The sequence below is a fragment of the Miscanthus floridulus genome, chromosome 4 (assembly GCF_019320115.1).
Source record: "Miscanthus floridulus cultivar M001 chromosome 4, ASM1932011v1, whole genome shotgun sequence".
Classification (NCBI taxonomy): domain Eukaryota; kingdom Viridiplantae; phylum Streptophyta; class Magnoliopsida; order Poales; family Poaceae; genus Miscanthus; species Miscanthus floridulus.
The window spans coordinates 4,315,741-4,329,167 of NC_089583.1; the positions used below are offsets into that span (position 1 = coordinate 4,315,741).

At 47.0% G+C, this 13,427-nt stretch overlaps 1 protein-coding gene, 1 long non-coding RNA gene and 1 pseudogene across 2 annotated transcripts; 2 read left to right on the forward strand and 1 right to left on the reverse strand.

Moving 5' to 3' along the window:
- LOC136547927 (putative receptor-like protein kinase At3g47110) overlaps positions 1-13,427 on the forward strand; it is a 216,491-nt pseudogene that overhangs the window by 84,063 nt on the left and 119,001 nt on the right.
- Positions 4,773-5,515, forward strand: LOC136550824 (uncharacterized). The gene is made up of 3 exons (XR_010782375.1): positions 4,773-4,811; positions 4,899-5,069; positions 5,291-5,515. It is a non-coding gene; the product is annotated as an uncharacterized lncRNA (long non-coding RNA).
- LOC136550637 (putative disease resistance protein RGA3) lies at positions 11,384-12,445 on the reverse strand. Its single transcript, XM_066542271.1, has one exon. The coding sequence runs from the start codon at positions 12,443-12,445 to the stop codon at positions 11,384-11,386; it is 1,062 nt and encodes a 353-aa protein (XP_066398368.1).

The following is a 13,427-nucleotide window of genomic DNA, read 5'->3' on the forward strand; positions in this document are numbered from 1 at the left end:
TCCCTCACGAGCAAGTTCAAAAATAGAAGTTCTTATCAGAACTGCATGTCTGCTGTGTGAAGGATGTTTTAAAGCTATAAGGGCTCAAGCCATTTCTGGAAGGCTTGATTGCAGAACTCATATTGCATATTCCATATATTTCTGAAATCTATTTAGAAACCACAGGGAGGAATTTTCCATATTAGAAGAATGCAGTTAGTATAACTAGATTTGAGAACTCTAATTTCAGAAAAGGTAGATTCAGAACAACAAAGACTAAAATGAAACCATGAGCAATTATGTTAGATTAAAACAGGACAACAATACTTCGCTTTAACTATATCAAATAAAAACAAGACTTCTAGGAACACTGGCTTGTACATGGCATCATTGTGGTCGCCGCTACATATATGACCACTGTGGATGCATACACCAGATTCCATGTCATTTTCAGCACAAGGGTATGGCCAGATTCAATCCGATCATACAAAGATGAAGGAATTGCTCATGTCAAATTGGCACCTAGGTCTTCCATGACGCCTCATACTCTCAATCCTACAGATCTCTGCCGCTATATCTATGACTGGTGTGGACGCATACACCAGCACCCATGTCTCACTACCGGAGGCGGCTTCTTTGCCGAGTGCCTGAGGCACTCGGCAAAGGCCGATATACACTCAGCAAAGCCTTTGCCGAGTGTTACACTCGGCAAAGGGCGCTCGGTAAACAGTTTATCGGCAAAGACCTCTTTGCCAAGTGCACTTTATCGGGCCGACACTCGGCAAAGAAAAGTGGCCGTGACGGCGAGCGCCACCGTGACGGCGGCTTTGCCGAGTGCCAAGGTCAAGCACTCGGCAAAGGTACCCGCTTTGCTGAGCGCCGTTGACTTAGACACTCGGCAAAGGTGGTCACCTTTGCCGAGTGCCAGGCACTCGGCAAATCTGTGATGTTTGCCGAGTGCAATGGCCATTGCACTCGGCAAAGCATGTTCCCAGGTAGTTCCTAGGTAGTCACTTTGCCGAGTCTCATGGCCATTGCACTCGGCAAAGTGACTGAAAACAACATTTTTATTTGTTTTTTATATCCCATCCAAACAAACAGAAGATATATATAACAAACATCACCAACATCACATATATATCATCAACAACACATATATATCACCAACACAACATATATATCACAAACGTCACATATATATCACAAACGTCACATGTCTCACAATATAACACAAATAAGTTCACAAGTAATCAAAGTGCTCCATCATCTACAACCACAATTGCAAATAGAAGTACCATTAACAACCACAAGTATCATCACTGATTTGGTAAAGGATTCGCTAAAGCATGAGGATTGTTCGATGCCGCCAATTGATTCTGCACAAAGAAGAAGAGATTGCATGTGTGAGACAAGATAAATATATACCATACATGAATAAAACTTTCATACTCCACTAGGTTTAACCGTAAGCATGAACATACAAACTAAAACATTTATACTCACAGGAGTAGAATATTGAGGAGGTGGAGGTGGAGGTGGAGCGAATAGCGAAGGTGGCGGAACTACACCCATAGCGGTGCCACGACTTTGCATGTACTGAAGAATCTCCGCCATCCTCCGCTGCTCGGCCTCCCACTCTGCCTCCACCCTCTCCATCTTCGCCTGCATCTGCTCACGTATCCTCCTCTCTTGTTCCAGCTAGGCCTACAATATATTCACCCCAATGTTACAATAATGCAAAGAAAAAGGTATGAAAAAACCAATGAACGACGAATAAACCAGGAATAACCTCGAGTGCCTCCACCCGGTGGTGTGAAGTGTCCTGCCGAGGTCATATGGCCGGGCTCCTGCTCGTGCTGCTTGCTCGAATCTGGGAGAGACTGGGAGTAGTGGCCGAGTCGATTGCGCCGTCGCCAATCGAGTACCGCCCATGCTTCTTGCCTCCTCCCACCCTCATGAAGACTTCTCCATCAAGGTCCTCGGTGCTCGGATCGTACTGTGGCCCATGGAACTCCCTTGCCATCGATGTGTACTCACTGAGGCAGTTGTGGACGGTCGAATTGATGTACGCCTCGATCCCGTCCTCCGGGTTGTAGTCGACGTCTGACGTCACCTTGCCCTTGTGGGCCATACACTACTGGAAACAGCAACATTGCCGAGGGCAAAAGACTTTGCCGAGGGCCTGATTTCGGGCACTCGGCAAATCGTTTCTTTGCCGAGGGCCGCCCTCGGCGAATCCTAGCCCTCGGCAACGGCTTCGTTCGCCGAGGGCCCGACCCTCGGCAATCAACGACCCACGGCAAAGGCCCACCTTTGCCGAGGGTCGGGCCCTTCGGCACAGTACCGCCTCTCGGCGACCTCGGCCGAGCGTGACGGCGGCACCGGCCGTCAGCCTTTGCCGAGGGCTCGGCGTTAGGCCCTCGGCAAAGAATTTGGAAATAAAAAAATAAAACTCTTTGCCGAGGGCCCGTTGTACAGGCCCTCGGCAAATATTTTGAACGGGATGGCGCCGGCGGAAATAAAAAAGAAAACATCTTTGCCGAGGGCCTTGGATGTTGGCCCTCGGCAAAGAAATTAAATAAAAAAATAAAAAAATCTTTGCCGAGGGCTCTGGATCTAGGCCCTCGGCAAAGAGGCGCCCCCATATAAAAAAGGGAACGGCCGGGCGGGCGGCCTTATCCCAAGCCGCGCCCGCCCGAGCCGCCACTGCCGCTGGTCAGCCGCCGCCGCCGCCGCGCACGCCACCGCGCGCTCGGCCGCACGCTAGGACCGCCGCCGCGCGCTTGCCGCCGCAGCCGGCAGGCCGCCGCCGCGCACGCCACACCGCGAGGAGCCAACGGGAGGAGGGGGACCCAAACGATCGGGACGCCGGAGGAGGGAGCAGCGCCGTTCCGCTTCGCCGGAGCAACAACCGCGGGCGCGGAGAGGCCCGCCCGCCAGCAAGCGCAGGCGCAGGTAACCGCAACCCCTCTCCTCCTCCCCCTCCCCTCCCCTCCCCTCCGCGGCGCCGGCGGTGACACGCACGCGGGGCTCGCCTTACGCACCGCGCGCGGCAGGCAGTACGGCGCCCGGCGGCTGCCTCGGGGCTGCCTGCTCGCCTCGCCGCCCAGACGCAGCGCGTGTGTGCGTGGTTGTCGCGAGTCGTTTCCTTCTGGGGGGGGGGGGTCTCAGTCAGATCCCGTGGCCTCTGCTCTGCGATGCCTCAGTAGGAGGTAAGTGCCCGTTTCAATCTTAGACGAGTGCGGATTCGGCCAGCGCAGTCCAAATTGGTCGTTTTACTCCGCCCCTCCTAGATTTTGGTCCTGGATCCTGCACTTGGATGGAGGGGGCGTGGGAAATCCATCCCTGTAGTTGGAGATATAAATGAAAATGTTGATATTTTTTATTATATAAAAATATCAAATGTTATAGTAGACATTGACGATGTGATTGTTGTTGTGTTTGTCCGTCGGTCCATCTAACGCTGAGCCTCCAATGGTGTTTGGCCTCGAGCCCTCCACCTAGTGTTGGATGGTCCAGTTCCCATAGAAGCCAAATACAAAGATGGCGCTTTCATTGGGACAAGAACATGACCCTCGCCGCCTAGCCTAGGTAGCCCCCTACTGCACAGGGGCACAAACACGTGTGCCTCCTTGCGGCCAACCTGCCGGTCACCTTGACGTCTTCTTGGTTCTTGCACTCTGTTCATTATGATGTACTGCCTTTCATTATGATTAATCTAGCTAACCGTTACAAGTAGGTGTTTGATTATTGGCATGATAATTAACGAAATGAAAGTACGCTGATGAACACATTGTTCAGTAGAGCGTGTAAATTTAGGATTTACTGGTTCAGTACTTTTCTGCAGTTGCACTTGTTTTATTCACTGTCTAAGCGGGTCATGTTTTGAAGCAATTACTTGGGCATGCAATGCAGGTGGTTCTGGATAACGGCCTCGTCTGGACGACCTTGCCGTCACCTTCACTTCCCCGTCCCTCGGTCGAGTAGAAGGTAAAACCATGGGTTGTCGGCCATCGCGCCGTTTTTTGATGTGGATGGCCTTCGTGCCTCCCATTGTTGATGTGTCGGCCTTTGTGCCGTGAATGTGGGTGTTGGCCATCGAGCCGATTTTTTTTGCAGGTTTTGGAAACCTCCCCGTACAGGGGAGGTTCTGCCGAAATTTTTAACTTATACCCTTTTTTTTTGCAGAGCAAAGGACGTCAAAGGAGCTTCAGAGTAGTCGATTGTCCTCGTCGGCGCTGCGACTCTCCACTGCCCCGGCCTACATAGAGAAGCACGAGTCTCAGCAGGCACTGCGTATGCTCAGGCCAGCTGCCACTCACCATCAAGGCAGCAGGAGTCTCCCCGGATTCAAATCGGCATATGTAAGTGATTTTTCTTCTATTTAGTTTCACGCTTAACGTATGCCTGATTGCTCACCACCTGCCGCCTTTCTCGCAGGAGGCTGCGCACCCGGACGAGGATGTCTCGATGTTCACGGCGTGGGCTATGTCCCACCAGACCAGGGTGGCCGGCAACATCACCTGGGACCCGGCTGCCCCTCGCGAGGCATACTCCGACCCTAACGTGTACACTAAAGTCCAGGAGTACACGTCGGCGGTACAGCAGCGGCACGGGCCAGAGTACGACGTCCGCACCGAGCCCATTGATGCCGAGGCCATCATGAGGCTCGGTGGCGGCAGGAAGCATGGCCGGACGTGGATTGCGAACGCCGCCATCGACCCCACCACTGTTCCCACTCTGAGCCAGCTCCTGAGCACAGAGCACGAGTTCCTAGCCAGCCCATACGCTCACGGCCTACTCCGACACTGCAGCGGGTCGATGCGCTCGAGGTAATTATTGTTTTACTCGTCGTAAATTAATATTCTCACACTTGAGTTAGTTTTGCATTACTGAAATATTGGAGTGCAATATTGCAGGCCCAGAACAACGAGAAGACGGCGCAGATCACGGCCCTCACTGCTCGGCTGGAGGCTGAGCAGGCCGCTCGGCAGGCCCAGGAGGTCAGGATTGCAGAAATGATGCAAATCATGCAAGCTCTTGGGCAGAAGACGGGTGTGCCTGTGCAGATGTCAGCTCCTCCGCCTCAGGTGCCGCACGTGTTTGCAGCTACTCCTGTAAGCGTTAAAGTTCACTACTCGCTTGTGTGACATAGAAACCCAGAGAACACTAGCTACTGATTTGCTTGTATGACATAGAAACCCAGACAACATTAGCTATAAAAATTTTGATAGGTTTCTGTCTAAATACTAAAACTGTAGTCCTACAATAATTACTGCAATCTCACATAAGCATATAATTGTTTGTGCAGCCTCAGTCGGCGGGTTCCAATAACCCCCCTCGTGCGTCACCTGATTCTGGAGGCTTCGTTACACCACCCTCGACGCAGAGGCCAGACGGTTGGGAAGGTTGGTGACGCAGAGGCCAGACGGTTGGAGAGGTTGGCCAGCCTCAGTCGGATTTGAACTTGTGGACTTGACACTTGAGTTAGATTGTGGACTTATGGAATTGTTGAATTTGGACTTGTGATGATACATGTGATATCTGTGAGATATATGTGATATTTGTGATATATGTGATGATTGTGATATTTGTGGGATATTTCTGCTGTTGAATATATATATATATATATTTTGTCTGCATGGAAAGCAAGAAACAGGTGGAATGCTTGAAAATTTTCACTGGTCTTTGCCGAGGGCCTTGACCATAGCCCTCGGCAAAGAAAATCCCAGGAAAAATTAAAAACAGGTCTTTGCCGAGGGCCTTAACCATAGCCCTCGGCAAAGAAATTCCCAGGAAAAATTAAAAAGTAGGTCTTTGCCGAGGGTTTTGAACACAGCCCTCGGTAAAGAAATTCCGAGACAAAAATAAAAACGTAGGTCTTTGCCGAGGGCCTTAGATATAGCTCTCGGCAAAGAAATTCCGAGAAAAAAAAAGAAAATAGGTCTTTGCCGAGGGCCTGTATGTCAGCCCTCGGCAAAGAAGCCGTGGAAAATAACCGCGTAGCTAACGGCTACTTTACTTTGCCGAGGGTCGCCGTTAGCCCTCGGCAAATACTTTGCCGAGTGCCCGATAAAAGGCCCTCGGCAAAGAGTCCTTCGCCGACGTTTTTTTTCCCGAGGGTTCTTCACCGAGGGCTGCCCTCGGCAAAGCCTTCGCCGACGGCTGAAGAGCCTTTGCCGAGGGCTTCAGGCCCTCGGCAAAGACCCTGCGTCCAGTAGTGATAGCAAATGCCTTGAAGATGGAGCAAGGCTGGCCACCATGTGATGTCGACTGCGAGAAAAACAGCAAGATGATTAGAAATCATGCAGAATTGAGCGTTAGAATAAATAAATGAATTCGCGTACCCATCCTTAGCCTTGCGCTTCGACTACATCTCCTTCCATGCCCCCTTGTGAACACACCTCCTTCCCCACCACCTCTAACCTCTCCTCCATTGTCGCCTTCCCCACCGCCACTGCCTCCCTCCCCCGCCCCCCGCCGGCGCTCCCTCCGCCGCCTCCCCTCCGGCCAGTGCCCCCTCCTCCACCATCTTCGTCTCCTCTATCTTCATCATCCGTCGCCGCCTCGCCATGGTACATGCCTCATTGCCGCTCGTGGCCTCTCTACAGGATCCACCAAGCTACGGAGGGTGCTCGTCGCCCTTGAGAGGCTGCCGCCCACAAGCTCCCCTTCGTCTTCATCGCCGAGATCCACGAGATCTGGCAAGGAAGCTTGCATGGGAATTGGAGGAGAAAAGCCATGTACCAAACGGTTAGCCTTTTCTAGCTAGCTCGAACTTTTCCAATAAGTGGCTGTTGAAGGAGGATAGCGAAAAGCTGGCTTTTTCTATAAGTTAAGCTATTCCAAAAAGGGCCAGAGTCTCTTAAAAGCCGCCAAAAACTATGTCAGTTTTGCATGAATTCGTCCGAGGAAACCCTTTGACAAGGAACAAAACCTTACATGCAGCAGCATTCAGGTCGGTTTCCGTGCATTTGCATTTGCAGCACCAAGTGGGAGCTCATGCAAAAATCTCAGTTGATCCCGTCCTATATATACCAACTCATCCGGTCCCCGTAGAGCATGTGAAGAGTGGCAGTAAGTGAATCCCCTGAGGAGGAGGAGGAGCCGTGGTGCACAGCCCTGGTGGTGTTGGGCGGGAGCGAGTAGCGCTTGTTCTGGAACCACTTCCACACCTGCATGCCGATCGAATCCAAGTTTCAATCCCGTATACTCCTAGATCGGATCAAAGCAACCCTAGTAATCATACATCATATAAATCGAAACCCTAGCAATTTGACAAGGAAGGAGAAGGTACTAGCAGATCGATCCAGATCGACTGACCTGCCTGGGCTGGATGAGCACCTTGCCGGCACGCTCGGGCATGGCGTGGGTGGGGATGATGACGCCGTCGCTGAGCTGCTGCAGGCGGTGCGCCTCCATTTCCGCCACCTCGGACGGGAGGAAGCGGAACACCGCGGCGGCAGCGCCGGTGCTAGTGCTAGTGCTCGGTGGACGACCCATCGGCCGGATCGATCGGCTCCGCGCTCGCTCTGCATCCCTCCTCGGAAGGATTTGGATTTTTGTGCTGGTGAAGGTAAGCCGGCCCATGGGCTGTTGGGCCTTGGCCCATGCGCTTCAGGGCTTTGGTGCCGATAGTACCTGTAATTTATTTATTATTTATCTTTAATCAAAGGGAGAAATTACAATGATTTTTTCAACAAAAGAATTTAGAGAGAATTACAAGTATGGTCTCTAAAAAACTGTCTTCTTTTTGTGGCCTTTTTTTCTTGAACATAAGTCCTGAAAACGAAAATCTCTTACTTGAATGACATTTCGTCGAATTCTGTGAGACTTCACCGTTAGGTCTTCCATCTCATATATGCGAAATATCCAAAGTACCCTTTCTTTGACTCTAAGAGATCGCTTGGAAAGATCACAATGATTTTCATTTGGTATTGTCTTCTTCTTAGCAACTATTTCTAACAAAATTCGAAGGGTTAGTTCTATGCCCAATCCCAACTTTGCTCATTTGTCATGCACATATATGGTTGTGGCTAGGGGCTCCACTCAGTGGCGTGTCTCTCACCTAGGGATGTAAGGTGGGTTGTCCATGAACCCGCAAATAAATGTAATGTAGGCTATCTATATTACCCAAAAAAATTAAACCTATTTCTAGATTCGTGGATAACCCGCCTTGCATCCCAACTCTTGTCAGTAGCCTCCGGCTTCGTGTTCCCTGGGCTCCAGCTTCTCAATCCAGTGCGATGCAACGAGTGGGACTGCAATGCATCCTGTACTGTTACTTTTGTTTTTGCTTGGCCCAAATTTTAAATTAATTAGCGGAATCATCTGGTTTGGAAGTTGTTCAGATTCAAGCATGTTTGAGGACAGTTGAATGCTGTTCATCGTTGGTTGGACCATGACCTCATCATAGTATAAGTTATTTATTTATTTACTATCAAAAGTTCCTATGCGTTACAACGGAACCCAATACATCTTAAAATCGAACTCCATATTATCGGTAGACTTGAATTGTTATAACTCATATGAGCATGAGTCTTAAATCTTGGTCACATAGGAGGCACGAAGGATGAGACAGCCTTTGGAAAGTGAAAAAAGGGACCGAAGAATCACTTCTTTCTTTAATATTATTCTATACTAGCAAAAATATCTTGCATCATCTGTTTAACTTTTGGAATCAGACTCTGTATACTGCAGTTTATCCTGTGATATTCTAACTCATATGGCATGGGCCCTGTGTTCAGGTCATATACAAGATAATAAACCAATTATGACTCTAATTTCTAAATTTGTACTACACTCTCAGTAAAGCTGGCATGGACTTTTATACGCTGGAGAGTGGAGGGGCACGTAGACACGGAGAGAGTATGTGATGAACCAATTAATTGGAGGAAGAAACTTTTGCTCTTTAATATTATACTAGCAAACATGCTAGCATTTGCAACAAAATGTACATCATGTATCATCTGTTGCAATACGTCTTTGAATTAGATTATATATCGTTTGTTGGATGCATGTTATTTTAATTCGTATGAGAAAAGATCGTGCATTCAGATCATGAACAGAACATTGAATAAATTAAGACTCTTATCTCAAATTCATCATGTACTACAACTCTTAGTAAAGTCGGGGGAGTTGAGGGATTGATGGACCAAGATTGAGTGTGACAGACAAAAATTTGGAGGAGGGATTTTTTTTACACTTTAATATTAGATAGGTATAGATATAGATATAAATTAGACGTAGAGCAGTATAGGCGATATAGATATAGATAGAATAGAAGATGGACATTCCCGTTCAAAATTGAATTAACCAACATTCTAAATTAATGAATGGGAGGAATACCACACAAAACATGGATAATTTCATAAATGAACACATGTATGCTGCCTCAAGCAGCCATTTCAACGTTCTTCAGATCTTACTTACAGTCATATCAGTGCTGCAAGCAACCGTTTCCACTTTTTCTGTGCTTTTTGCCAGCGAAATACTCAGGAGTCAAGATGTCAGTATTCATTCTTGCAGCTTTTTAATTACAAATTTTCATTAACTTAAGCATATATATATTTTTTAACATAGAAGAATCCGTTCTAAAAAAGTGTCATTATCATTTTTTCGAGAAGTCTCAAGACTTTCAAATTTGACCAAATATATATAAAAAAGATATTAATATTTATGATGCAGAATTAATATCATTAGATGAATCGTTGAATATACTTTCATAATAAATTTATTTGAAGATATAAATGTTCCTAATATTTTCTATAAATCTAGCTAGTCAAACATAAGAAAATTTAACCAGAACGAATCTCATAGCATCACTCTTTTTTTTTTTTTTTTTTTTTGATGGAGGGAGTATATTTCAGCGCCGATGAAGTCCACGACATGCACAGAGTAGGTTGATGTAGGGCTAGGCTAGCCACATTACGGACAAGGCCAATGGACAAGCTAACTAATTTAGGAGGTGTACGATCCGATTAAATTAACTAATGCTAAATAATGTCACATCAATCATATACAGTTATACTAGTTTGGCAAGGCCATAAAGAGTCGAACGAGCATTGTCTGATATACACTACATTAGTGAGGTGAGTTTTACTATTGCCGAATGATTTTTTACGGTCGAGGTTGAGGGACTGGAATAGAGTATACTAGACGCTGTACATCTATTATGCGATGCAACAGGGTGCATGCGAGTTGTGACTTGGTTGGGTTGTAACTAGGTTGTGAACCGTTGGATCTGAGTCTAAAATGAGCCCAGGTGCTGGAGTCTGTGAACCAATAGGCTTGTAAGATGTAAGGAGACATTATCAGTTAACCATGTATTCCTTTTTCCTTGCCTGAAAACTTAGGCCCCGTTTGGTACCACTCCGAGATGCTTCGGCTTATGCACTGTAGCGTGTCAGAACCGGAGCCGGAGAAGCCAGAAATTGGAGCTTCACCAGCTCCGTGAACAGTAACCACACTACAGTGAGAGGAAAAAAAAGGTGGTGAGAGAAAAACAGCTCCGGGCTACAGTGTTCCGTGTCAGGGTGTCGGTCGAATCCGGAGCTGCCTGGAGCCATACCAAACGGCCCCTTAGATGCTGCTTGTCTGCTAGCAACTTCATTCTGTACTTGCATTCGGGCCGGCACCCAAAATCCAGATCGGCGTTGCCTGAAAAAAGGATGAAAAAGGGACAGCAATGAGAGGAAAATGGACCATGGGCCATGCAAAGACTGGCTTTGGTGTTTTCTGGCCTGAATGGTCAAAGATAGAGACTCTACTACTTGCAGCTTAGAATTCCTGCCTCGCCGTGTGGAAAATGGCAGCAGACAACTTTGTTCTGTCATCTGTGACCTTCCGTTGGCCAATTGTTTGAGAAATAGAAACCTTGTAATTAATAAGGGAGAAACTGAAGGAGCAATTTGTGCGCAATGGTCATCTAACGTTTTCTGTAATCGTTCTCCATTGTTGGATAACAACAACTGCAGACTTAGAAGTTACACTTGGATATATATTCCCAATAGTAATGTATATATTCATTTTTATCTTCCTGTGCTGCATACCTTTCTATTACTGTGTCGGGAAACTAAATTATGATGCCACATGGAAAATGGAACAGGTCCACGCACTGCACATGGAAACGGAGCATGCAAGTGAGAGCTTCTCTCTTCTGCAGTCCTTGACACCACCGATCGACCAATCTGCAGCGTGTAATTAATTTGTTACAAGAAGCAAATTCGCATGGCTATATACACAATATATTATTCTGTCAAAGCTAAAACACTTGTTACACGTGACAACGTAATAGCAATTCTACCTCTTTCATGATGTTTTAACATTTTGGACATCATAAGAAACACATAATTTATATATTCGTACAATGAACATATCCTTGTGAAGAAACTAACAAAGCATGCTATATAGGACGCTTCCTCTTCGCAGATCTAGCTTTTATCTGTCGGGTCTCACAAGTGTGGACATAACTATAGTAGGGTGGTATAGGAGACCTCCATGCTAGCACCTCAAATTTTCCATCAACCTTTACACTTCCATACATTACATCTTGGAGTTTCATCGTCGGAACCTCTTCTTCTGAAAAGCGTTGATACCGATGACCAACAATCTCTTGAGATGATGTAGCCAATCTCATAATAAGTGCAGGTCTATTCTGGTTTAGACGATCACACGGATGCTCATCAAATCTGGAGAAATGGTTCCGAATGTACCCTCTCAAGACAGCAAGAATCTTGCACCAAAAATGGACGTTGAAGTTATCCCTCAGCAAACAAGCAAGGATGTTTGCACCAATGTAGGATCTTCTCACCATCCTAGCTATTTCCATAGCCATGTGTGTGAGCCTTGGGTGCATCTTAGGATCCATGCTTCCAAACGTAAGTGTCTTGAAGAAATACCAAAATGCCTCATGGGAGAGATACTTCATAGTTAGAGTTTGTGCTGTTCCATATTTAACAATATTTTCAAACCGGCTTGTCACTATGATTTTACTACCCTTTGGTGCATACTCTTTAGAAGTAGAATACAACCTACTCCATGAATCTTCATTAATATCCCCAATTAACTCAATAACAATGAGCAGCCTTCCTTCCAAGTTTGATTCCGATACGAGATTTCGATGCTTGAGTTCACATTCATCTTTGAAAGCAACTAGGTCGTCATCTGCGAAACCCTGGATGTCAAAGTACAAGATTCCTGAGAAATGAGCACGTACTCTTTCATCCTTGCAAACATTAGCGACAAGGGTGCTCTTGCCGACATGGCCTGCTCCAACAATCGGCATCACATCCAGTTCCTCAACACTATTAGGTTGTTGGTGCAACAAGAAGTTGATCACTTGTTGTGCTTCCATTTGGCGGCCAAACATGCAGTAGGCCAGTTGGAGATGCATGCTGTAAGGTTGGCGATAGAGGCGAGGGTAACTTGTCAAGAACAGGACGAGCTCATTCGCATCAACGATCATGGAGCTTAAATTGTCAACCATCTCTTGAAGCTCTTTCAAAGCCAGACGATCACCTCTACTGGACAGACATAGACGCTTTACAGAATTTACTATTGATAGAGATGAAGAGTACTGTCTCATAACCTGATCTTTGGCTTCCTCCTCGTTGTTAGGTTGGTATATGTAGGTGTCGAGCATGTAGTAACCTCGGTACACGGCATCTCTTAGCATGCCCAGCTGGATGATCATAGCTTGGTTTGTGATGTGCCGCACCATGGCCTCATCAATGATAACTTGTGCTCTGAGCAAGACCTTGTGGAGGCGATCCTTCACGTCGAACAGAGTCCTGTTGGAGACTTTGCTGGTGAAGAAATTTATGGATCTAGATGTGAGCTCACCAAGAACTGAAGAGAGGAGAATGTCCATTTGGAGACACGCGCTCAGGAATGAAGGTGTAGGAGGGTGAGCAGGAGCTGGGGTTAAATGATCGAGTTGTACTAAGAGTAGCTCCACTAATATTAAGGGTTCAAGGTTCATCAAGCAGTAGGTTGGTCCAGTTCAATTTTCCATGCACATGTGTTGACCATATCCTTCCAGATCGTTAAGCAGTCCAAAGTGCCGTGTGTTTTTCCTGTTTCTCCGTTTTTTTTATTGCAACGTTGTCGACAGAATATCGTCGGCAGTCCTCCGAGGGGTATCCCACGAAAATAGATTGATCGGCAGAGAAGCGTGAGATCAAGAACAAGAAGGCAACAGAGACACACGAGTGAGACAGATTCAGGCCGTCAGTATGACATAATACCCTACTCATGTGGTCTGTTGGTTTGTATTAGCCATCGTATGATATTGCGTGAGTTTGGAGGGGGTCCCTGCCCACCTTATATAGTCCGGGGAGCAGGGTTACAAGTCGGTTAGATCTAAGAGATAACCGGAAAGTAATAACTGATTACAGAAATCTTGGGATCATACATATCCTAACAGATCTCGTAGTATCTTCAGGATA